The sequence below is a fragment of the Cicer arietinum genome, chromosome 3 (genome assembly GCF_000331145.2).
Source record: "Cicer arietinum cultivar CDC Frontier isolate Library 1 chromosome 3, Cicar.CDCFrontier_v2.0, whole genome shotgun sequence".
Lineage (NCBI taxonomy): Eukaryota > Viridiplantae > Streptophyta > Magnoliopsida > Fabales > Fabaceae > Cicer > Cicer arietinum.
In genome coordinates, this window is record NC_021162.2 from 8,263,842 (window position 1) to 8,291,026 (window position 27,185).

The 27,185-nt window shown below is 30.7% G+C and overlaps 2 protein-coding genes across 2 annotated transcripts; both read right to left on the reverse strand.

Moving 5' to 3' along the window:
* Window positions 1-1,891: 1,891 nt before the first annotated feature.
* LOC101510118 (ADP-ribosylation factor GTPase-activating protein AGD3) lies at window positions 1,892-12,211 on the reverse strand. Its single transcript, XM_004491964.4, has 19 exons — window positions 11,816-12,211; window positions 10,446-10,522; window positions 10,121-10,221; window positions 9,663-9,733; window positions 9,331-9,393; window positions 7,555-7,599; window positions 7,097-7,162; window positions 6,962-7,009; window positions 6,781-6,876; window positions 6,662-6,703; window positions 6,144-6,359; window positions 5,918-6,049; window positions 5,585-5,809; window positions 5,412-5,498; window positions 4,986-5,324; window positions 4,557-4,702; window positions 4,353-4,446; window positions 3,052-3,539; window positions 1,892-2,400 (listed from the first exon to the last, which is right to left on the reverse strand). Exons 1-19 carry the CDS (start codon window positions 11,858-11,860, stop codon window positions 2,286-2,288), a joined length of 2,496 nt encoding a protein of 831 aa, XP_004492021.1. The 5' UTR covers window positions 11,861-12,211; the 3' UTR covers window positions 1,892-2,285.
* Window positions 12,212-15,673: 3,462 nt separating this feature from the next.
* LOC101510442 (trihelix transcription factor ASR3) lies at window positions 15,674-19,582 on the reverse strand. Its single transcript, XM_004491965.3, has 3 exons — window positions 18,747-19,582; window positions 18,098-18,151; window positions 15,674-16,198 (listed from the first exon to the last, which is right to left on the reverse strand). Exons 1-3 carry the CDS (start codon window positions 19,414-19,416, stop codon window positions 15,909-15,911), a joined length of 1,014 nt encoding a protein of 337 aa, XP_004492022.1. The 5' UTR covers window positions 19,417-19,582; the 3' UTR covers window positions 15,674-15,908.
* Window positions 19,583-27,185: the final 7,603 nt, after the last annotated feature.

Below are 27,185 nucleotides of genomic sequence, written 5' to 3' on the forward strand. Positions count from 1 at the left end.
ATGTCATCATTATTTCCAATGAATTTTTCATTAAAGGCATCACCATTTCCAACACATATATATATATATATATATTATACATTTTCTTTTCTGTTTTCCCACTCGCTATTTTTTGAATTCATAACAAGTTTTCTATGATTTCAGTTAACATACAAAATTATTTGAATTAGTAAAGAAAACAATTTATGCATGCTCTCTATTATTATACATAAAAGGAATTTTCAAGCTCTCTTATGTATAATAATGGAGAGCATGCATAAATTGTTTTCTTTACTAATTCAAATAATTTTGTATGTTAACTGAAATCATAGAAAACTTGTTATGAATTCAAAAAGTAGCGAGTATTCTATGAAAATTATGGATGTAACTCATCTAAAATAAGTTAGTTAACTTTGAAAAATATGGATGTAATGTTACTCCTCTAAAAATATATAACTAAAATTAATTAAAAATAAATAAAACCGAACCACAAGTTGAGATCGGGTTAGTTTTTCTTTTTTTGTGTGCGTGTGTATTTTGAGTTTTCAAAATTTGAACGCCCCATTTAAAGTTTCACGAATAATTTAAATAATGCTTTTCATATACTAGATGCAAGAATGAATATATTAATGTTTTTTTAATAGAATATTAAGGGACGGACCTATTTGCATGCGAATGTGGGCAACCACATGCATTTAGTTTTCAAAAATATATTTTTAATATTTAATATACACACAAAAAAAGATTATATGATAAAGAAAAGTACATGGTATTGATTCTGCATCTACTATGTTTAGTTTTTTTAAAATGTGTCAGTATTTTATAATAACATTTAAATGTATTAAAATTATAAAAATAAATTTAAATATTATTTTATTAATTATATTAGTCTTTAAATGTGTCTTTAGATTATTAGTTTAGACATATTTTTTGTTAGTCATTTTAGTTTATAATATTACTAATAAAAAAAAAGATATTTAAAAATGTTTCTGTAATTTTAATAAATTTAAATACTATAACATTACATATGATATTGACAACATTTAAAAGAAATATATAATCTTTTCGCAACTTAAAGAAATATGTTTAGACATATGATAGTAGTGTCTTTTTTATTTAGAATATTAATGATGCTAATTCACAATTTCAAATTTTTGGTTGATAGTCAACAATTTACTTTAGGTTTTATGCTTTGACTCAATTATCTCAAATTTTATAATAAAAAGGTTTTCTTGTGCTAGGTAGGGAACATGATTATGGTAAAATGACAACTTTACCTGTTAGTTCAACTCGTTGCTAGAATATGTTCAGATCGGTAATATAGGGTGAAATTGAATAGAATTAAATAACATCCAATTTTTAAAATCTAGCTAACATATTTCATTCAATATCTTATACTACCAAGTGAACCACATTATCCACCTTACTAAGAAGCTAAACCATGCATCATTGTCTCTAAAATTATGTTTGATAGATATTGAATCTGTTTATTACAACTTATTTTGTAAAAAAAATTACATTTTTTTTTAAAAATAAATCATTTTAAAAATTTTTAAGCTCTTTGTTCAGTTTTCTGAAAATTTATAATTTTAAAAAAAATCTAAAAGTTACTTCAAATAAAAAATTATTATTAACACCAAAAAAAAAAATTACTGTTAGTAATTTTTCAAAATAATAATCGAAATCAAACAAAACATTTTTTTTCTTTAACAAAATAATTATTACAACAAACAAAACACTAAACAACTTTTTTTCTTTAAAATCTCTAAATTATTAAGCATCAAAATCATTTTTTTTTATAATCTATAACAAACAGACCCATTATTTGCATTTTTGTATCTGAATTAGCTTTCACTATCTTTTTATCAATATAAAAACATCAAAGCAATGGAGTAATCCAGTAATACAAAAGTGAACAAAAGCAACAACACCTTCACAAAAATAAACCAATGTACACATCATGCACAAAATCCCTATCCTAATGTATCACAATGCTTCACCACTAAAGTAAGCAAATTAAAAATACACAAAACAACATATTACAAGTGTGTCTTGGCTCTACTAGTACAACAGTGCTCATAATTTATAGACCAATGCGGTCATTTTACATTACAAATCTTAGCACTATCTTGCACAAGATTTCCAAGGGGCAAGCATTACAACCTACCACTCTCCCTTAACTCTCCACCTCCCTTCAAAAAAACCATCTCACCAATTCACGAAAATACAAATTTACATATAATCCAATATTTTCCATATCTTATATATAATATACTTGGGAATTCCAGAGATTTTTCTTATTAGTGTCATCCATTGGAATCGGTTGATGGAGCATGGACTTGTCTGTCGTCAGCATTTGATTCTGCAGCAAGCTCAATAGGGGTTCTTCCCTCGTCGTCTGTAGCTCGAGGATCGCCTCCCCTGCATTGTTAAAGATTTCAGTCTATACATCATTAATGAACCATTGCTAAAAGGTAAATCATAAAAACATAATACATGAATCAGCAAATAGCCCATTAATTAATACTTGAAAGGATCACTTAAATGTCAACGTCACAGAGGTGGAGCTGACTAAGATAACTTGGCCAAAGGAGGATAAACTTATTAGATTTTTTATTGGATCTAACTCATTCTTACAACTTCGGCTTGTAAGGTGAGAACTAAGAAGTGTTGCACTTTATAAACTTGTCAGGTCATATATTTTTTCAATGTGGGACTTAATTTTTTTCTAGATACACCAATTCATGCCCGGTAGATTTGGGCTAGCTGCATGGATATTTGAGAGGTGACTCAAATGAATACACTTTGATACTATACCTAACTCAATCTTACAAAAAATGGTCTGTAAGTTGAGGAGTACAACTTTTTATAAACATTTTTTAGGTCTTTACCTCTTTTCAATTTTTCCCCTATAAAATTTAAGTATATGTTTGGAAACGTGGTAGGAACAAGTAATCGTGGGGCAACTTTGAAGCTGGTAGTTATAGCTTATTCGCTGACGTGAAATACTGCCGTGGAAAACCAACTTTCCAAACACACATTAAAAACATCACATAAAGGTTTTACACCGACCTTGAAAGCAGTAATCTTGCAATTGTAGATCTTCCTTTGAGAATGCAGCGATGTAAAGGAGTTTGGCCTCTCAAATCAGTTGCATTTATATTTGCACCATATTGAAGGAGGAGCTCCACCATTCCAATATCCGCAGTTTCGCAAGCAACGTGAAGTAATGTGGACCCAACTAGATTGTCCATCGGCTGGCCGCCTTCTTTAGTGCTGACCAAATTCAAAGGGCAATTAGAGGACCAGTCCAATGTGTTCCCTGCTAAATTGGAGCCGTTATCGTGGCTTGCCTGCTCCTGTAATAGCATTACTTTCGCAAGGGTTAAAGAGTTGTTGCATGCTTGCTCATAAACAACGTTGACATCAACATCAGAATTAACAATGTAGCGGTATACGGCTTTTTTGTCATTAGCACGAACAGCCTCCCAGATCTGTTGTGCCACTAGGAGTCTGTATTGGCTGTCCTTTGGCTTGCGAACAAAAAGCTTCTCTGCGTACTGCCAAGGTAATAAAAAAAATGGTTCAGTGAGTCTAAATTACGGAAATTAGAAGGTATAAAATAGTATAAAAAAATTAACAACTACAGTTAATAAAGTAAATGCAAACAGATAAACTTTGCAGCATACAGAGTAAACATTAAACAACAACAACTCAAGTCAGTTAACAGGGCACCACACCGCTCATTATAACCCTCCCAATTATCATATAAGCAAATTTAACTGTTATAAATAACAAAAAAAATGATAACAATTGCTAATCCTGTTTAATAAACTATTCATGAATAATGAAATGAGTATTCACCCAAACAAGTCCTCTAACAAGAAACATAAGTATTCAAGGGGGAGGAAAAAATACAAGTACCAAGTTTCATATTACTTTTCTGACTACCAATACTCATATTTATACAAACCTTTTAAGATTGTATTAAAAATGTATGCTTTCACTAATAATTCAAAATTATAAGCTGCCATCACAGTGACATTTGTAGTTTCCAAATTTCACCACTAACTTTTATCTCGATGATTGTATTCAATTACTATCAAGAGTGCTATTAAAAAGCTCACATCACACTAACACAATATTAGTAATGTGATTCATCAGTTCTATGTGATGCCTAGGAATTCTAGAGTGAATCCTATATCCTTTTCTTCTTCAGTTTCCTTGGTCTAAACTCTCCTCTAGATTTTTGTGAAAATAGTACTTAAAACTAATCAAAATCATAAAAATAATTTTTTACAGGGTTTGATGTTAACACGAAAAGGTCAGCTTTCTCCATTAGCAACAACTTAAGTTTAAGGATCCTTAAGTACCTTTGCATGGATGAACTTTTCCTTCACCGATAGAGAATCAGACTGACAAGGTCTGGTGATGAAAAGCATCAGTGGCTTATCAGGCTTGCTCGAGCTTCATAATTAGTGAAAGTATAAATCAGGATTACTTGGTCAAAAAATGTGATCAAAATGACACAACAATAATGAGTGTAATGCAAAGATATAAAAATGGGGATTCTTTACCCTGTAGGGACAAGATCAACCTGAAAGGCACTTCTTGATTGCAACAGTTCCTCCCAGACAGAGTTGGCAAATGTATTCCCAAGAGACTGAAATAAACTTATCACAGAAGGTTCCCACACCTTAACGTCCAATGTAAGAGAGCGTACCTGCACCAGAATCGAGGAAAAAAAAGCAATTGATCAATTTATTATGGAAACCTCAAAAAAAAAAAAAAAAGCAACAATAAACCTAAATACCAAGTGAGAGGAAAGGAATTGAAAGACAATATTTGTTGTCAATCTTACAATTTTATATTGATTCCTTTCTCTTTTCTCCTTTGTTAAATTATGCTCATTGTTAAGCATTTTTAAAATTGATATTCAAAAGTAAACAAATGATTTGCAGATATAACATATACAATGATCAAGGGAGTGTATTTGTATGGTCTACCTTTGATATGTGCACACCAAGGTTACGATGAACACCAGAACATTCAATGCAAACAAGAACGCCGAGATTTAGTGATGCCCAATCCGGTTCAGGGGCCCCACAATCAGCACATTTATCATTCCCACAAACTCTTCGCAACACGTCAATCGGTTTCTCACTTTTATTACACGATCGCTGCTGGTTTAAACTTCTAGAGGCACGCTCCATATGTGAAGACACAAGACTTCTATCGGCTGCACTTTCTTCAACACCACAGTGATCAAAATCTGAACTTTCAAAAGAACTACTCTCACTAGTAGACCTATGATGACCACTTCCCATTGGACTTGCAGGTAACAACTGATTAAAATGGGTAACATGAATCACATTAATCACACCGACTAAAATTACATTGTTGCATCGTAAGCAAAAGTATACGGAAGTTACCCTTTCAGGAATCTGAGAACTCAGCAATGAGGCAATAACACCTGTGATTTTTTCAATCCAATCCATTTGGTCCAATGCACTCTCTGCCTGCACTGACAAGCATAATTAAGGAATGAAAAATATAAATCTTTATATGGATATTAAAACACTATCCAAAAAGTCATTAAAATAACCTGCAAAGTGTAGTTCTTTGTGGGCGAAATGATCCGGAAGCAAAACCTCAAATCTGATTGGTCAGCGTCAACTTTGATTGTCGATGTAAGCAGGTTCACAGTGTGATGAGCAACAGATTTCTCATCATGTACTCCACCGTGATGATGAGAAGAAAGCCATCTACTTAGAAGACCAGAACCAAGCTCAGAACTATTCCTCTGACCAGAATGTTGACTGCTAGACCCCTACATATGATAAACAGCCACAATAATATAAGGTGAAATTTGTTACAATGAAACATGGCAGCTTAAGTCCTTCATAAACCAACATATTGTTCACATTAGACTTCTTACAGATGATTTGCTGCATTGTTTACGGTAGTAATACAGCATACCCCGGCTATCAAGAACGAAAAACCTCCTTTTCCAGTCCCCCCTTAAGTTTGATGAACGCTTTGAGAGATAACCTTGTCGAATCGTTTGAACCTAAAATGATAAAGAAAAAAAAATTAAAAAATAACCAATGAGAGATAGTAATAACTAATAACTTCAATCAACTATTTCAAGCCCTCTTTTCAACCTTTCCCTTTGCAGCATTTTGCATTACTGCTTCTATCATCTTATGTGAACTTCTACCAATAGCTTGTATACCATCTCCATTAGGAGAGCCATTAGAACCATTAGAAGCCCACCTACTTTCTCGATCAATCTGCCGTTTGTAATCTTGCATTCTTTCATTGAGAGCTGCTTGCTCATAATTGGACCTTTCTCTTGATTGCTGAGCATAAGTCAAGACCTGCAAAATAATTAGTCTGCAGTGAATCCTTTGCATTTTCACTGTGGTTCTCATCGTTTTGTCAACTATGTAGCCCCGACACTTCAAATTAAAGACGTGTTTGATGTCCGACACCAACATGACACCAAAACACATGGTTACATTCAATCACTTCCATTTTTTTTAAAATTATTAGCAGTGTTTACGTGTTAGTGTTGGTGTCGTGTTCGTGTGACTGCTTCATATTTTGCCAAGTAACCACCCTTGAGGTGCCAATTGATAATATGTAAACAAAGAGTTTAAAGGCAAAGCTGATTCTAAACCTGGTTAATGTACGGCTCCATTTGATGCAATAGTTCATACCCCTGCAAGTGAAATTTATTGAAGATAAGAATGTTGTGATAAAGAGTGTGAGAAAGAGTACTTTAAACAATATTTCTACCTGTTTGAAGTAACGAAGATGCGCATCCATGGTCCCACTGACTGCTTCCAAAAATTCAAATCTCTTCTTTGCTTCAACATTAGACAGGGCAGTAACCTGGACAGAGACTCTTCAAGTTTATTTGAAAAAGTAATGGTCAAATTAATTACTTATATACTTCTGGTCAAATGAATTTACTAACCAGATTAAACCGAGTTTGCTCAAATGTAGATCTTGCACTATGAAGCTCCTAATTCATGCACCAAACATGTGATGGTTTAAAGAATGATATCAAGAATCTAAGCAGACACAACAAGTGAGATATACAAAATCCTACCTCTTCTAGGGCAGTAGCTACATCACTTTTTGTGCCTTTTCGCAGTGATAGAAACTTTTCACGAGTCTGTATGAGTAACAAATTTGGTAATCATTAGAGAAAAACTTAATTCTGCAGCTACTAACACTACTGTCGGCTAAAAACAAGGTTGGTTAACTGTAGGTCTATTTAAATATTCAAGAGGCAAAACAGCAACTACAAATCCAATACTGAGTGATAAATTGTGAAAAGTTAAATGTTTCCAGGAACTTTTATCACTCGGCTATTTTAGAACAGACCTAGGCATTAGTTCATCTTAGTAGTCAATTCAAACTGTTATGTTCATCATACGTGCATTGATTCTGTTTTACATGAATGGAACAATATCATAGGCAGTGAGTTTCACATCAGAATTTCAAACTAGAGGAATATACAAACTACGTGTCAAAATTAGAAAGCACTTGGAAATAGGAATGCACCTGGTCATAAATAAGGCTGGCTTTGTCAAAGCGCTTTCGTGCTTCCTGCACTAATGAAAGACCCGTTATAACAGAAACAGTGCATAATTGACTCAGAAATTTTCAATGTTGAAAAGTAAACATCAACTGCCCTCATCATAAGGTGATATTCAAATTTCAAAGTCTACATCACCAAAACAAAACCATTAATAAACTATAAAGCTTACAATGCTTGCAAGAATCACACTTAGAAAATCATAACATGGAACAAATTAATCTAGAGAGAACCTTTGCTCATGTAAAGGATCCTACATGGCAACCTATGAAGCCCAGAAAATTCAAATATGGAAAAGTATCGGTGTCCAACATGTATCTGATACTGATAAACATTTGATATTTCCTGATACGAACCTACAAAGGATCCAATAATTTCTTTAATTCTTTTTTAAAATATTTTCCTTGATTCAAATACATCTTCAATGCGTCATACGAACTAAAGACATAATTGTCATCCAGATAGGTAAATCTTCCATATGTCTTACTCCCTCCGTCTCATTTATTTCATGTTAGAAATATTTGTTTATCTCATATTATTTATCATTTTAGAATACCAATGAAGCATTACTTTTACTGGTGAGATAATACCCTTATTAATTGTACCTGAACCCACCAAACTATTTCACCAATACTTAATTTAGTATGGATATTTTAGTCAATAAAGCTCATTTTATCATGGAATTTTATATACTCAACATTTTTTTAAGTGTGCATAATCTTAAATGACATTTATATAAGACGAAGAGAATACTAAGTAAAGACACAATTATGTATTTTTTGTGATACATTCTGATGGGGACAAAGAAGGAATTGATGACGTGTCTAGTGGGACACATAGTGCACCTAAGGCATGGAGAGTGTATGTTAGAAAATCCAAGAAAGGTGAGCTGGCCCCATCACGTATATAGGGGAGAGAGGTTGGTAAGGAGGGGGCAACAAATTCTGTTAATTGTTAGAGGAGAGAGGATTCTCTCTTATTGGAGTGAGCATAGCTCTCAGGAGTAAAAGGAAGGCTTGTTTCCTTTGCTCAATTTCCCTTTATCATCAATAAAATCCACTATCATATATTGTTTAATCTTTCATTACTTCTTATTGTCACATTTATAAATTGAGGACCTATCACATTCATAGTAAAAAGAACTATTCTAATACGGGCAGGGCAAAGATATGTAAATATTCCTACTTGTTATGACCACAAGTACTTTTTTTTTAAATTGTGATCATCATATATTGACTACTCATATGTTTATGTATTAATGAGCAACTAGTAAGATGAATGTCTCTTTACAATTCCAATCATGTTGTCACACCCTGCCAAAGCCCTCCTTCCTCTCCTAATTCCCGAGCATTCTAAATATTGAGGCAAAGTTTCAATGGCTGTAAGGATAATAGTATAACCTAAACTTAGACGAGCTAAGTAACATCCATTCAAGATATATTTTTTTATTAGAATCTAATAAAAAATAAACACTACGGTACTACTTTTTTTACAAGGAAAGTATATGCTCCAAAGAATTCCTGCTTGAATCCTAAACCCTAAATCTAAACAAAGAAACAAAAATCGACCAAGAGCATATTAGACTCTGTATAGACCAAATCTGCTTGAATAACCTACCAGGCTACCAGTGTAGAGATATACAAACTTTTAGCTTTTTTAAGAAAGTTCTACCAGCCCTTCCTTTTTCCATATACATCTTAATGACGGGGTAAAAGGAAAACAATAAGATATTTTTAAAGTACCTTGACCTCTTGCAAGTCAATATTGACAAAGTGGAGCAATCTGTCGTTTAACATATGCTCAACCTGGAAGGAAGAAAACAATCCATGTCAACAAAAAAGCCATGATGATAGTTCCAAATGTTAACTGCTAAACATTGTAATGTGATTCAGCTTATACATAGCAGTTTGACCTTAGCATTGTGTTGGCACTGGATTTCTATTATTGATGACTATATTTTTCCTTTCTGGATAAACTATACTCCTTTTTCCTTTTTCTGTATTTTAAAATGCACTATTGAAAGCCATTGGCAACCATGACAAGATCAAAAAGCACTTGAAACGCAATATTTTACCTGTGATCGAAGAACTTCCTTGTATGTGCCAATTTCTCTTAAGGCTATTGTGAATTTGGTCATAACAGGGCCTGAAGTGCAGTTAGAATCTAAATAAGAAACTGTTTCACTATTGTTGAGATTTAAGAGGCAAAGATAAATCATTAAAATCAAATCATGGAATCAGAGAGTAAGTATAGCCACTTTAATTTATAGAGAAAATTTGCAAGCAAATTCTCTCAACAAATATTCAAACTGTTTTCCTCTTCCTTGATAGATAACATTAGTCAAGCATCCAAATACATAGTTTTTTAGGATTGACAGTTTATCTGAGATAATAAAAAACAGAACCATTGAGAAAGACGTTGAGGATAAAGTAATATCAACAGTGTGCAGAAACAGAAAACATTCAACTATGTGGAGAAACATAAAACCTTTCATCAACCACCTTAAGCATGATGTTGAAAAAATCAGCATACCTCCAAAAGCCACACTGATGGGGTCATTATGCCCCCCGCCAAAAGTTTCTAGGGCACTTGCAAATGCAATGTCTCCATCATATGCCTCCCCAAGTCCTTCCCTGGAAAGCACAAAAGTGAAAGCAATTAGCTGTTTAAAAAACTGTCAAACATCTTCAAAATCAATATTCAGTTATGTTACAATAAGCTGTGAGAAATTTCTTACGATAAAACTAAAAGAATTGAAATAAAATCCAATAAAATTTTCCTTTAGATAATGGCCAGTGGTTGTTGCATTAAAAACACTAAGGATAGAGTACACAAATCTATTAAAGTAACTACATACGTGTATTTTCTGCATCCCTTGTAAAACTTCAAACTTCTGTCTCTCAAAGATTCGGCACTTTCCTCCATGCATTGTATCTGTTTCACCAAAGAATTAAAGGATAAACAATCTTAGCAAAAATCAAGTCAAATAAGAAAGAACCTACAAATATAATAATCGAAAAGGACTGCATTGCATAAAACCACTCAAACAATGAGGTGAAAGAGGTAAAAAGACCAGCATCTATGTTGAAGGTGGACCAACACAACAACAAATTATAACACATACTATTGTTAAATTGTAAATAAATAGCTCCAGCCACCATTCACAAAGAGAGAAAACCAGCAAGGAATGCAGTATATTTCATAATCTTAAAAAAATGCTTCAATGGATCATTTATATCAGCGTGATTTAACATAGTGATAGGGAATTGATTGTTAAGTTCACGAAATAACCAAACATAGCAATGCAGTACTGATTTAGTGCCTATCTGTATTAGATTTTTCTTACCAAAAACTGGATAACATTGCTTCTAAAGACACTTCTTACATCTCGCTCACCTAAGATTTCCTCGTTTCACCAAACATGCATCAAGGAGCAGTATGTTCTCAGTTTACGATGAGTTCAGTACTTCATTTTACTTTACAAATAGCAAGGGAACAAAGTTTTTAGGAATTAAACTCATCTGAATAAAGATGTTTAGTATATCAGTATAGGGAGGGATTTTCTAGAAGTAACAATATCATTTCAAATTCTGCTACACTGCAGTGCTATAACATTACTATTTGACAACACTTCATACTAAATAGTGTATCACAGAACAATAGCAATTTGTTCAAATTCCGCTATGCTACTGCCACTATTTGACAACATTAATTTCTCCTTGTTCAGGGTTTAAGCACTGTTCGGGAAAATGGGGTATGGAGAGCTCGTGTTCGAAGCTTACTAACTCTCTCCCTGCTCACCAAAGCTCTATCTAAATCTGGTCTCTGAAGGAAACTGCTTTCTTTTCTTTACACACCAAATCAAAAGTAAACCTTGAAGTCTTAACCATAAACTAAGCTAGAGTAAAAGTTTAAGCATTCAATTTCAAACATATCATAATAACAACATTGAATTTGTCATCAATTTACAACAAACACTAAAAAACATTAAATCAAGCCATCAATTGCTAGTGTACCTTTCAAGGTCAGATATGAACTAAATTATACACACAAAAACAAAAATAAATTTAATTTATGAATTCTGTTACTACAACATCAATCACACAAACTAACCTATGAATTCACCTATCATACATTACACACACACACAAAAATCAAAATTAATTCATCATAATAAAAATAAAAATAAAAATAAAAACAAAATCAAAGAAGAATAGAATGAGTAACCTGTTTCCGGAACATAGGAGAATCATCAAGCTTCGCGAATTGCATTTTGTTAATTCCAAAAAACGATTTCTAGGTTTATGTTTGTTTAAGAAGAGTTAAACCTCAGCATTAACGAATCATCAAAACTCGATCTGAAATTCAAACATTCCAATACTGACACAACAACAACAACCATTTGCATCAATCAATTTTTCACTTTAACTTTCACTTTTGAATTTTTGTTCCCAAAAACCTAAAACCCTAGCACAGCAAAAAAGAAAGAGAGAGACAACCTTGGAGTTATGTTTTGATTTTGATGTCTTCTATTTTTGTGTTGTGTTTCTTTGTTGAGTCAAGTGTGTGTGTAGTAGTAGTAGTAGTGAATGAAGATGGTAAAGTTAAAAGAAACTATTGGAACTTGTTTAATTAATTGGGAATTGTTTTATTGATTAATGTTTAATTAAGTTAAATTTTTAGTAATCTATTGACCTAAATACTCGAATCCCATGTGTGTAACAGACACTCAATTGGATTAAAGTTACACTATTCATTCCTTTTTCATTCACCTTTCTCTTTCTTGCCCCCTCTTTTTCTTTTTTTATTATCTTTCCTTTTCATTTCTTTAATAGATTAATTAATCTTTATATTAAATATTAATTAATGTTACAGTAATCTTTGTCAAAAATAATTAATGTCATAGGAATAGTTAATAGTACTTTCTGCATCCTGAATTACTTTTTATTCAATTATATCATTTAATTAATATCATTAGTATTAATTCTAATATAATATACATTTGTGATATTAATAATATACAAATATAATTTAACAAAATTAATATTCTCAAATAGTCCATTATTTTGACACGGATTAGGTACCATTTTTTATCCTATCCTACTATAGTAGTAATAATTACCATTGTACATAGTTTTACATTTTCTTTGATTCATTAATTCCATCTTGTCTAATTCTATTTATTGATCCCTCCATCTCACAATATAAATTACTGTTGCAAATACATTTAGATTAAAATATATGATTATATTTTTTAATTTTACAAAAAAAAATAGTAGTATTGTTTATTGCATAAAATTATTCTTCATTAAGTGCATAAAAAAGAAATATTAAAGGAATTAGAAAAATAGATAAATAAATTGTTATAGATAAAATATAAAAAAAAACAACATTATTATTTTATAAATATTATAAAATAACATATATAAAATAAAGACAAAATTTATTATTGAATTGACTTATTTGTGAGAGTGAAGGAATGTTACTTTAAATTTATACATATTTCATTGGTAAAGATTGACAGGTGTTTTTTTATTTATTATTTTGAACAATTCAATATAAAAATAAATTATTGAAAAAATTTGTCTTTTAAATGTTTTATTGACAACTGTAATATTTAAATTTATTTTACAATTGATTTTACAGTTGATTTTATAATTTAATTGATAACCGCAAAATAATATATAAAGATTTTGTTAGAATATGATATTCTTCATTTCTCTATAATTAAATTGTGCTAATTTAACTATTAAGTTATTTGAAGAAAAAAATTAGTTTATAAATGTCTCATACAATACAATTCCTATTTTCTTGCATTTATTACACCAAAAAAAAAACCTACTTGTGAAGTGCATTTATTACTATAATATTTTTATATACTGGTAATTAATATTGGGTATATATTTGGAATAAGATTATAATTTTATATCATTGCATTAAATATCTTTGAGATAAATTAATGATCAATATTAATATATAACGGATGAAGATCTATTATTTTTAAGAGTAATTATGTAATTAATTAAATATTCTACTTAATAAAATTTATCTATCAAATAAAATTTGTTACGTGATTTAGTCATTGATTATTACTATGTAACAATTTAAGACTTTTGACATGATTACCCAATTAAATTATATCTTAATATTTTATTATTTTTTATAAAGCTACTTTGTTTTTTTTCTTGTCTAATATATTTTATAAAATTTCTATATTGTCAGATGTATTTCAATTCATGTATAAATATATTTTACATTTTTATATAAAAAAAATATTTTATATGACAGTGTATATAAATTAAATTTATAATATATTTTTTACAATATCAATTTTTATATGTTGATGATATACTTTTATTCATTATTATATTATTATCTGAATAGTAAATATTAATAATTTTTTTATAATTTTTTTCTAATAATTTAATAATCTTTGATTTTAAAAATAAATTTGTCTTGAAATACTATGTTATATACATTATTACAAAAAGTATTTTATTCTATTTTATATTTATAATATTGAAAAAACACATCAATTACTAACATTACTATTTTGTTAAAATTATTATTATTTTTCTTTTATTTATAATTATTTTGTAGCATGTAAAACGAAATGAAATATTTATTATAAGATAAAAAGATTAACGTAAATATATCAAAAGGATATTATCTTTATAAATAGTTTACTATGAATTAATATTTAAAAAATATTAAAATTTTTGGTATGATTGACAATAATTTTTAGAAATAATAATTTATGATTTTCATCGTTTTATAATTAAACATTTATTTGATTGATATAAATTCAATAAAAATTTATATTTATTTATTTTATCAAATTAATATCATTTAAGTTATTATTTTAATTTTAAAAATAAAAATAATCATTAATATTTATTTATAAAAAGCAACGTTTATAATAGTTGAAGATTTAAATATTTTTTAAACGCTAAAATTTTAAACATTTTTTGAATTATTTGACTCTTAATAAACCTTAATTACTATTTCAATTTCTCGGAACCAAGAGTGACCTAAGAGTTAGAGACCATGTTAATATTTGGTGGCACGTGGTGTGCGACACGCTCAACAACAGAGCGTGTAGTGAATAAATGTCTTTTTTTGTGTGAAGAAAAGAGATGGTTGGGCTGTACTGTTGTGGGCCCAAACTGAGTTTCCCTCCATTTCCCCTACCATACTTTGAGGGTCCCACTCTCTCCCCCCAATACTCTCTTTTTATTTTTTTGACTTCTTCCTCTATCTCCATGTGGGTTTTAATTAGTTGCAGTCAAATAGTACACAATTATATAATCTTAAAAGTTAATTAAAATTAGATATCTAGATTTAAAATTAATTTTTAATTTGTTTATACAAATTTTAGTCTTAAAATTTGATACATTGGATTAAAAAAATCCAGGTGAAAAGTAACGCCTATATGTTTGTTATTTCACAAATATATATATATATATATATATAGATTCAATGTATGATTAAATCCCAATATATTATTAAACCAGTTAGTTCATTTTTTGAAATAATTTATAATCTTTTTATAGATAAATATTAGTAATTATTAATTTGATTAGAGTGAGGAAAAATTTATTATAATATGAGACCGAATTCTAGATATTCTTCATGAAACTTCTTCAAAATGAGCTACACCTTTGGTGATTAATTTATAATAAATAAAATATATCTTTTTGAAGAGAATGAATAAAATATTTTGAAAGAAAATTATTGAGGAAGTTCAAATATATATATTTAGTTAGCATGCTATCGAGTCTAATCATGAGAGTTCAGCTGTATTATAACAAAAAACTACCGCCAGAGTGTTTTGCTCAGCAATTGTTAATTATTACCAGGAAAATACTCAATGATTTACAAAGGTGACAGAGGTACGACAGAAAAATCCTTTCTTATTTATTAATAACAAGGAGAAAAAAAAAGCACAAGCATTAAAAAGAAAACCAAAACAATTCAACACAAGGATAACCATGTTTCTTTTTCAAAATATTATTGCTAACTCTAACAAAAATCTCATAAATTACTAGAAAGAAAATTAATTAAAATGCACCTAACTAAATAATGTAGTCTGTACAACCAATATTATTGACCAAGAAAAGATTCATGAAACCTCAATTCAAAAAGAGAATAAATGCAATAACTCCCAAATGTTTGTATATATATAGTCCTAGTCCTATAAATGGCAGCAATAATAATAATAATAACACTAAAGAAAAAAGTAACAAGTGACCAAAAAATAATGAAAGGACCCACTATTGTTGAACCCCAAATGTTATGTACACTACTCTGATCTTGCACACTACAATTTATCAGCAATTCTCCCAAGAGCATTTGCAAGCTTATCAAGCACAGCAACTATGTTACTTGCAGTGTCATTCTGGTGCTGGCGATCCAGCTGAAAATTCATGTTCTGAGCCTCTAGTTGTTCGCGTAGCATCTCGCCGTTTTTCTCTAACACGTCAATTAATTGACTTTGCAAAGTTTCCTCCTCTTCATCTCCGTCGGTTGCAAACCGTTTCCTCTTTCGTTCCCCTTGAGATGTAGAACCCATTCCTGGATTTGTGGCTGGTTGTTTCTCATTGTTAGCACCTATAAAAGCAAAATGATATATGAAAAAATTCCAATCATTAGAATGATGTCATTAGTAGATTGTTTTAGAACAAATGTCAGTGATTAGTAATTAGTTAGAGGAATGAAAATTTGTTAGCAGTAGAGATTGAACCCTCCTAAGCCTCCTTCATGAAACTCCTTCAGCGTCCCTACCCATATCACGGGCTACACCTTTGTGATGTCATTAGTAGATTGTAATAGTCAAACCAGCACCTTTGATCTTAGTACCTTTATGATTATTATATGTACTTACATCCTAAGCTATGCTCAAAAGTTGTAAGTAATGGCATAATTAAAGCTTATGGATAAGAAAAAGTTTGCCATTCATGATAAGTGATAATATTCTTTTGTGACATGAATTGTAAAAGATAGTTGGTCAAATAAATATCTGGGTAGGTGTAGATTGTGGACCCCTAAAGAAAAATTTCACAAGGAGACCTAAAGTGCAATACAACGACTTCTCAAGAAATGTGCCAACTGTTGGTCTAAGCAGCACTACTTGGGCCAATTTCCAGGAAATCTAGTACACATCATTGACTCATATGTAAGGAACTTCAATCAAATTAATTTTATAGAGATACATGATTTATACTTGAGCTTTCAAGATAACTTAAAGGAGTGAATCGCCAATTTAACCTTATAATAGTTGGATTTGGGTAATTTAGCCTATGAAATTAACAAAATTCCAAAACAATATCTTAAACTGAATATTCACTGATGGTATTAGTCCTTCCAAGATAATTTCAAGATCTAAGCATTAGTCTTTTCAAGACAATTTGAAGAACAAAATTAATTGATCCAAAAAACTATTGTTAGACGTCATTTTGGACTTTTATCAATTTCAGAGACCAAAATGCCTGCTGTCTACAATTTCAGGACCAAATTGATAATTCAGTCTAATTTCAAATAAATACTCACACATTGGATGCGTATCCTATTAAGTCCTGATTGCCCAAAGGCTGTTAAAAAGTGGTTCGTTGCAATCCTATTATTGTGTCCTAGCATTATTGAAATTTGAAATCCCAAATGTAATAGCAGAAAACTAACTTATAGTTGAGTCAGCAATTGACCTCATCCAGTACCAATTAATCAGAATTCAGCAGCAATAGGAACCGGCAGTAGCATCGAAAATAAGAGGAAACCAACAAAAATAAAATGATGGACAAGAAAGCAAGCTGTCTCATAAAGGGTTTTAGCTTAAACGAGAGGTACATAAGCAGATAAATTCACCATTTTTGGAGACAGAAAGGACATAGAAGTAGCTTTTATGTTTCTGTACTGGTCATCTTGTGATGAAGCACTTTGAATATAATAGGCACTATATTTCAGGCCTATCACATCATCTTGGTAAGATGACGAGGGGCCTAAGTTTTTTTAAGCAAAAAAAATCAAAGTTGTTTTCACAACATAATAACAAGCCATGTGGAAACAAATATAAGGTATCAACTCTCAAATCATCATAATACCAGTTTTTAATTGGTGCGTTGGCACATCCATGGTTTTGAAAAAAATGTACGCTTGTGAAATTTGAGTCCTAACATCACGATTTTCAATATCTACACAACTGCAATGAGATTATCATTGAGGACACACCGACACCACATTCAAATACGGTTCTTTGCATTATTAAGAATTGCAATATGGCCGAGATTTAAATAGATTTTTACTGTGTAGAACCGACGCTTCTGATGGAAGACATGTCCTGGTGCCTAACACTGATGACATTGACACAGTGATTACATTCCATAAATTCATTTATCAAATTATTACCAATGTTGTGTCTAGTGTCCATGTCAATATCAAACGTTACTTGATTAACCATATCATTCTAGTATTGAAACTAAATATGATCATCAAATTCATCAAGAACACTATTACCTTGAGCATTGCCATCCCCTTTGCAGCCATGGAGTAGTGGCAGATACTGCTTCTCTGCAAATAAAAAAATAAAAAAAACAAAATTAATCAAAGACACCAACAACATAATATACAAAAACTTGAATCACAGTACCATTGCCACCAAACCTTCCAACTTTACAACATAAAACACTATTGCTAGAATATAAAATCAGTAGACAATATAGTATATCATGATATCAAAATAGTGGTTTCCCCAAAACCATGAATGCTAGTGACATACCTAGAAACTCTACACTTTCACAACAACGACAACACAATATCAATTGTTTCCAACTAGACAGTAACACTAACACATTAACACGGACATCAGAAATGACATTGACCCGAACCATATCAATTGTATCTAACTAGACAATAACACTAACCAGATACTAGAAACAACACTGTCACAAACGAGAGTGACCCTGACACCATTAATAATTTAAGACAATAGAACTTGTCAAGTGTAACATGTGTCACTAAGGGTGTCACTATGGTGTCGGTACTGGACACCGATACACCAGACAAGTCTTCAATCTAAAGTATCGGTGATAAAATAAAAAACACAATAGTGGAATTTGATAAAATCACAAAGGATGTCAAAAAATCCATGGAAAAAAAGCCCAACCTGAGATAGGAACAGGTGAAGGAACATGAACATCTTTGGTAGGAACCAAAATCTCATCCCTCTCAAAATCCGAAAACAACCCATCTTCACCACTAACTTTCCGATTACTATCATAAAGATGCACCTCCTCATCACCAACCGCCTCCGAAACCTTCACATCGATCGGAGCAACCATTGCCGCCGTTGCCGCCGCCGCAACCGACGGCGAATCTAAAATATCATAAACTTCCCGATCAAAATAACCAGGCAATTTCCTTTCTCTCCTCAAATCATTCCTCATCAACCAAAACGATTCCGTTTCATCTCTCACCTGAGATTCCCACTCTTTAATCTTCTTATAATCTCCGGCGAGATTGCTCCACCGCTTCCGACACTGAATCGGACCACGGTTGACACCATGTTTCATACAGTACGAAGAAACCAACGCCCACTTCGGTTCACTCGAACCGAATCCCGCACCGTTTCGACCCGGTTTGAACCGGCTCTCCGCATCGCTCTTTCCTTGAATCAGAACCAGAATTTCCTGTCTCGTCCAACGTGGCAGCCTCGCCGCTGGCCTCCCATCTTCGCCGCCGTTAACGGTGGCCGACGGTGGCGTTCCGTTACCATTATCATTACCGTTACCTTCGCCGTCGACGGAATTAGGATTTGAGGGTTGATCTAAAGCCATAAAGGAATTAGGGTTTTGAAAAGTCACGTGACACGCACGAGGGAGTGTTTGTGACGGTGCCTTTGTGAATGTCCGTTACGGCGTTTAGAAAAAAGAAGAAAAAGAAGGTTTAGCTTTAGAACATTAGAACATGGCTTAATAGCTTATGCTTTTTTTTTTCTCCTTTAAGAGTGAAGGAGATTTTGATTTTGATTAATATTAAAGAGATAAAGAAAGGGTTTTGATTTTTGTTTAGTGGCTTTTGCTGATGAAATAGGGTTTTAAACTTTTAATTTTATTTATTTTTTTATCTTTTTTACTGGCTGTAGTGAATACTAAGTAGGTTATTGACCCTTAACATCTTAATAAGGGTTTTTTAATTTATATATTTAATTAGTAATTATTATTGATTACTATTTATTGGGGTCATATCCTTATCTTTAATTTCTCAAATTAAATGGGATTTTCTTTGTTTGTAAAGGTTACTTGTTGGGTTTGGTTTGACATCAAATTCTTCATACACCACTTTCATTTCATTGTCTAATCCTTAATACCTCTTTTAGGTCATTTTCTAAGTGTAGGAGATATCAATGGTAATTTTCCCTTCTTGATTAGGAGGTTTAATGTAACGTGTAAAATACCACTACAACCTCTGATGTTACTATGGGCAATTTTAGTATTGCATTTTTTTCTTTTAATTTTAGTACCATTTTTCTAATTTTATGTAGAGTTTAATGTTTAGGTGATGACTTTTATACTTTATAGTTTTATTGTTATTCTTTTCAAGTCTTAAATATAAATTAAAAGTAAAATGTATTTAAACTAATTTTAAATTTAAATTAAATATATTTAATTTTTTACTGAAAGAAATTCATGGTAAGTATATATATAAAATTGAATGAAGTATAATATTAAGAAACAATATTTTGAAGTCATATTACTTTTCTTATTTTTCTTTTATTTTTAAATGAATTTAATTTTTTTAATTAATTTTGTCTTGTTGATATTAATATCCATTTATTTAATAATCAATTATATGTGTGACTTAAAGGAGCAATTATAATTAATTGAAAATATAAAATATTTTGACATTATAAAAAAATTACATAGGTGGTATATATAATCTATGATTTAAACCCATTATTTATCTTTAATAAAGTGCATGACAACAAGATTTTAGAAGCGATTAGAGAGGGAAAGATTTTAGAGATTTTGTAATCCTCAAAATCTGCTAACAATCAAAGGGGAATAATGTGAAATCCCCTTTTAAATAGTCACAATTTCATATATTCATACCAAAGTTATTAGTCTTTTTTTTTTTTATATATAAAAAAAGTATTAGTCTTTGCTAAAAAATAATGTGTGGTGGACCATGAGATAAGGGCATGCTACCCTTCATTCCACTCAGTAAACATTTATTTCCTTTCTCAATCTATCTTATCTCATTATCGAATAATTTTGCTCTAATATTTGCTTAATGGTTAATGTTTGTGCTTATGGATGGTCCCTCCATTCATTAAAGCCACTTTTTTTTTTCTTCTTCTTTTGCACCTTTGACAAAACCTTGATTAAGGTACCTGTACACTACACTAATAGGCACTAGTCTCATACTTTGAGTAAATGCACACTAAAATTATCACACGCTTGATGTGAGGTGTGATCCACGTGTATATATTATTTAAAATAAATAGAATTATTATTTAATTAATATTCCTTAATAGCATTTTTCTAATCCTATCTATGAGACATTGACTAAACATTTATCATCTAAAAATTCAATATGGTTTGCATATTTTTTTATATACAAAAGGAAAATAACTACCAAAACTAAGAACTAAAAGTTCCATTTGCCTAGAAAAAACAAGTTTGTTGCTATAGAAAATAAGCGAAACTAGTGTTGTTCATACATTGTGATATTCTATTCCAACCAATCATGTAAGCCAAGACGTAGAACTTTGCCAAGTGATCATATAAGATAAAATGGTTCTAAGACTATTGAGTATTCTCACAATCTTGAACTATATGCATAATGATTTCTAGTTGGAATTGACACCGTAGACACATTTCTTCTTCCATCATGCAGCGATGACCTCTTATTTCATTTGTAAGAAGGAAACCATGAGATATCTTCTAAACAATTGTGCGAATCTAAGTTGGACATTTCCAATGCCAAACCTGATTAAACAAAGAATCCATATTAATTGTATCATTGTTCAAACCACTAATGAAATTATAAGTTGATTTGAGGTTAAAATTCTCATCATTGGATAGGTACCAATTAGGCATGTCTATGTGATCACTAATAAGAGTTTTTAAGATAATAATCAAATTATAAATATAATCCGAGAGGTGACTAAAAATCATATTTCAATTCTAATCATTATTAATAGTATAATTAGAAACAGAGCTTTCATGCTTGTATAGTTGAGTTTGAGATGAAATATTTAAATAAGATTGGTATAACACATTTTTGAAGAGTTGTAAGGAACCTTAATTGGGATTAGACACTCAAAATGAAGATTATGAAATTGCAAATACATATCAATTTATCCCTTTATTTAGCTTAAATAAAATATATTAAGCACAACATGAATGATTTGATTTATTTCGGTGTGCGCACACACTACATAACTTGATGACTATCAAGATAGATATCGACCCACAAAATAAATTAACAAAGCAAATTTAAAAAGGTACAAAAAATTTGACAAATATTATATGTATAATTTTTTAAATATAATGATCAAACACATACACAATTTTTATATTTTAAAATAAATTTAAAAGGGCTTCATTAAACTCAAAACATGACTAAATTATGATTACAAAGGTAAATTTTAATAGTATGATTTTCGTACTTGATAGATATTAACTAAACTAATATTTTGTTATCCAAGTTATACATGTCTTGATAGGTCTTGTAATTCTAAACACTTTTTGTATTGGAAAGTTTTTCAATCCTTGGAAAGGCTTAGAAAATTAGTTAACTTGTTGCTGAAGAAAAGTTGTCTATGTGTATTCTCGAGAAAATATCTAAGTGAATTTGATGTTGGCTATAATTATTAAGCAAATTTTACAACATATTAATCTTTGCACGTGTTAGTTTTCGTGCGCAACAAGTCTCACATGTCAACCAATAATTGGGTGACTGACATAGACAACACGTGGCACATTCTGTGTGGGTTTTGATGCGTCCTTACACCCCATTACTATCATCTCATTTTTGTAATTCCACTTCTCAATTGCTTTGTTTCTCTTTCTAAAAGTGTTTAGTTTTTGTTCTATTTAGTTATTTCGGTTCGATTCTAATCTAGTTTTGGTTTATTGTTGTTCTACTGATATTTCTTGAGCATTTTAATTTTTCAATCCAAAGGCATAAGATGTAATGCCTAATTATTTTCTTTACTTTCTTAAGCTTATTCGGTATGTACAAATTATCTTATATTCTTTCCAAATATTTTAAAATACCAAATTAGGATTTCAAGTACATACTAGGATTTTTATATCGTCAGTAGGGCTCTACTATGGCTTTTTTTGAAAGGCATTGGAAGATATTTAAACTTTTGTTTGGTCACTTCCATATGGTCTTTAATACCCTAGAGTTATCCTTAATTTCATTTAATTACATTATCAGATCTCTAGCGAGTAATCAATAATTAGGATGTAAACGATATTATTGTCTGAGTAGTCGTTAGTGTATCTTATTATAGAAGATCAACAATTAAGCCACATAAGGACATTATCCAACACTCTTAAAGCTTGTCATCACTCTTGAAAGGTGGACGAAATATTCAGTACACGTCAGACAACTAGCATAAAGTAGTTTCATTCAATATGCACAGGGTGAACCTAATCCCTACTAGAGATAAACAATTTATGAGAGCTAATCTTTGATAGTGACTATTTGGAGTAACTAGGTGAGGTTATGTTGGTCTTATGCTTTTTTATCAATATGATGATTTGTTATTCAATTATTAGGAGATGATTGTTTACTTGTTTGTGTGTTATGTGCTATATATGACTACTTGTTTACCTGTTATTTGTAATGTTTGCCCGGTTGATTATAAATGCTTAGATTATGATGATTGATTTTCCATGATACAATTTGATGAGTGGTGGATTAGTGTGAGCAATGTGAGAAATGATTAAATATGGATATTAGGAACACATTTGAGGATAATATAATAATTATGGATGGTACTCAACATGTCACGATGATATTACAATGGTACTCGAGATGGAGACTTAGGACTTATGGGTTTGAGACACTGGGGTATACCTGATAGACCATATAGACTATTTTGTATAAGTGGAAGTCACTGTATGTGGAATATGTACAAGGTTATTCATCACCCGTACGTGAATGGGGTTGGATCCCTATTGAGGCTAGTTGGTAGCTCCTATTTGCTTTGTGATGTTGGATATACTCGAACATCTCAAATGAATATCATGATTACTATGACCATAGTGTGTGTTCCCAATTATTGGCCTACACTAGATTACATATCCAAAAGATTAAGGGAATGTAGTGATACGTTTAGAGTGGCATCATAAGAGGATAATATTGAATCCTATAGAATTGTTAAGATAATTTGACTCAATTTTTAGTATGTTTAATATGGTTCACTCGATTAATGTTTGTGTTGAGACAAAATCTCTATTTAAAGATAACAAACATTCAACTTATATTTTGACTTAAATATACTTTTGATTCATGCAAATATAAATCATTTTAATTTTAATTTATGTATTTATTTTTTAATTTATACCCTGTAGTTTCAAAATAATCTTTTATAAATATTTTTTTACTAAAAAACATTAAGGTGACTAATGTGTGTTGTCATGCCACCAAATAACATAGGGTGACTGTACTAACGATTGTGTATTTTTGTATTATTAAAAATTTAAAATATTTAATTAAAATAGAAAGCAATTATTTTAAATAATAAACCAAGAAAAATCATGGTCTTCTTAACAATCCAAACCCATAAACATAGAACATTCTCTCAAATCCAAACTCAGAACAATAGCTTCTTCTCAAACGCAAACCACTCTATTAGATTTACAACCCAAACAACAATCAACCCTTCTTCTTCCTCCTTCCACTTCCACATCAAAGTAAGGGAGAGAAAACATGAGGAAGACAGGAAAGCGCACATGGTCGGAGAGGCGCACGTGGAGTGGTGGGAGAACCATGGCGACGGAGATGAGAGATGTCTCTTTATTCCCTCTTCTTCCATTTCTTCTTGTTTTTTCTGTCATAATATTTTTTGGTTTATCACTTTTATGTGAGACCAATTTTTTATTAATGCTGTTGTTTTTTGATGTTAAGATCTTTGGATTTGGATTTGAATTTAAATATGAGAATTTATCATGTTTGAAAATGAAGATTGTTCTTTTTTTTTTTTTTTTTTACAACTGATAAGTTTTTTTTATTATTATTAAATGTTTTCCTGATAATTAAATTTAAATATTAAATTTTATTTAGTGAGCATACGGTCATCATGTGCCAAATAAGGAAAAATTAACCACCTTAGTATTTTTTATATAAAAAAATTATTAAAGACTTTTTTAATGTTTTTTGAATTCACAGGAGTATAAATAAAAAAAAATCCTTTTAAAAAGATTAAAATCAAAGTGGCTGATATTTGTAAGGATCAAAACCGAATAACTTAATCACCTTCTTGATATTGTTTGATAGTGAGTTGAAAAAGACAAGAACACTTGATAACGTAAGAGCATACATAGATTATGTTGAATATTCTCTAATTCCTTCCAAAGTTTCTTTAATTGAGTGTAATAAATGGTAATATTGACATTGCCTTGACGAAGGTTGTAAATTTCCTCTTGAAGATTAGAAACCTTAAAAATGTGTCCTTCATGATACCTATCTTTCAGTTCTTTCTAGATTTCAGATGCAGTGTTCATCCACATAACACTTTGCATAATTTCACACTCCAATGAGTGATTCATCCATGACATAATCATCATATTGCATTTGTTCCAAGCAAGACATTGATGATCGTCACCTGTGGGCAAGATAAGAAACCACCAATAAACCCTAATTTGTTCTTGGAACAGAGAGCAACAAGCATCAATTTGGACCAAAAGTGATAATTATCACTCGATAAAGTGAGAGACACCAACACAAGGTGATGATTATCACTAGGATGCATAAAGAAATGGTCCAGCATATCTTGTTAGTAGTTGCGATTCGATGCCATGGTAGGTGGCAGTCAGTGGCATACCTTCTTAGGAGCGGGCAGGGACCACAACATCCTCTGTATTTAAAAAAAATTATAAATAATAAGGACACATTATTAAAATAATAGTGTTACTAAAATATCCCCAAACCTTTATGGTTTTGAGAAACTAACATCGTCTTTTCAGTATCTCCTCTTGTCTCTCCCTTCCATCAGCGCCCTAATCATATTGCTCTTTGCCTCTTCGTCTCTTCACTTGGACTCTCCCTATCAGTCGCCAACGTCTCTTTTTTTTTAAGTCATCAACTGAAATTTATTGTTATTCTAAATCTCACATTTAAAATTTATCTTAAAAATATTGACATATATTTTAAAATTGTGTTATTAGTGAATTGTGATCACACCAAGATAAAATATACGAAATTAACCGTATGTGAATGATTTACAAGTAATTTATGGATTTTCTTTCTAATCTTTTTTACATTCTATAATTTATCTTTACTTCTCCTTACTTTCCATATATGATAATATTGTTAGATTAATTTTTCACAAATGATAATAATGTTAGGTTAATTTTTCATGCAAATTTAGTTATTAAAATATGGTAATGGATCAAACTATATGTGACAACTGATAATTACAAGTCTACAATAACATAGGAGGAAGTTGAGTAAAGTTAGTCAGCTTATGTCTCTCCACTTGCATAGTAAAATTAACATCTCTCCAAACGTCCCTTATTGATTATTTTATTATACCATATAATTGCAAATATATTTCTTTTCCTACATGAACCAGTTTGTTTATATACCTCATGTTTGATGTTTTGTGGTGTGAAGTTTACCATTTCAAAACTTACAGATTTGGATATTGTTTTTATACATTTTTAATCCGATTGAAAATAGTTTTTGTTTTTAATCAAATTCTGGTATTGTATTCATATTTGTACATTATTTTAAAAATTTGTCAAACATTTTAAATTTTCATATGTATAAGTCAAAAACGTCAAATATTTTTAAAGTTTTTTGCTGTTTGTTTCTATTATTCCGATGTTGTAGCCAACCCAACTACTAGCTATTAACAAACTATAACAAAGTTTTACTTGTTAACCGTTGATATATGATATGATGTGATACTATTTGTTAATTGTGAATTATTTTAGTTAATTTGTGAATTGTTTTAATTAATTTGTGTATTTTTTTAGGAGCAAAACGACGTTTAAACATAAGAAAGTTGATGCATTTTTCAAGAAAGTTTTCAACAAAGATGAAAATTGCAAAGCTTCAACATTGACACCTGAAAAACATCCTTCCAGTGATCAAACAGTTCAACCAGATGAACAACCTTGTAAGATTCAAAAAATCACCATGGATAAATTTGATGTCAATGTTGGAACCAAGCTCATTTTATACTTAGAGTTTTTATGAGAACAATATATTTGATTTCAAAGAGTATGAAAGAAGATATGGTCAAGATTTGTAGAAGATTTGAAGAAGATTTGATCAAAAGTTATCTACAACAAAATGAAGTAACAGTGTCGATTTACAAGGAAGGGGGGGGGGGGGGGTGTGTGAAGATTGCTAGGTTGTT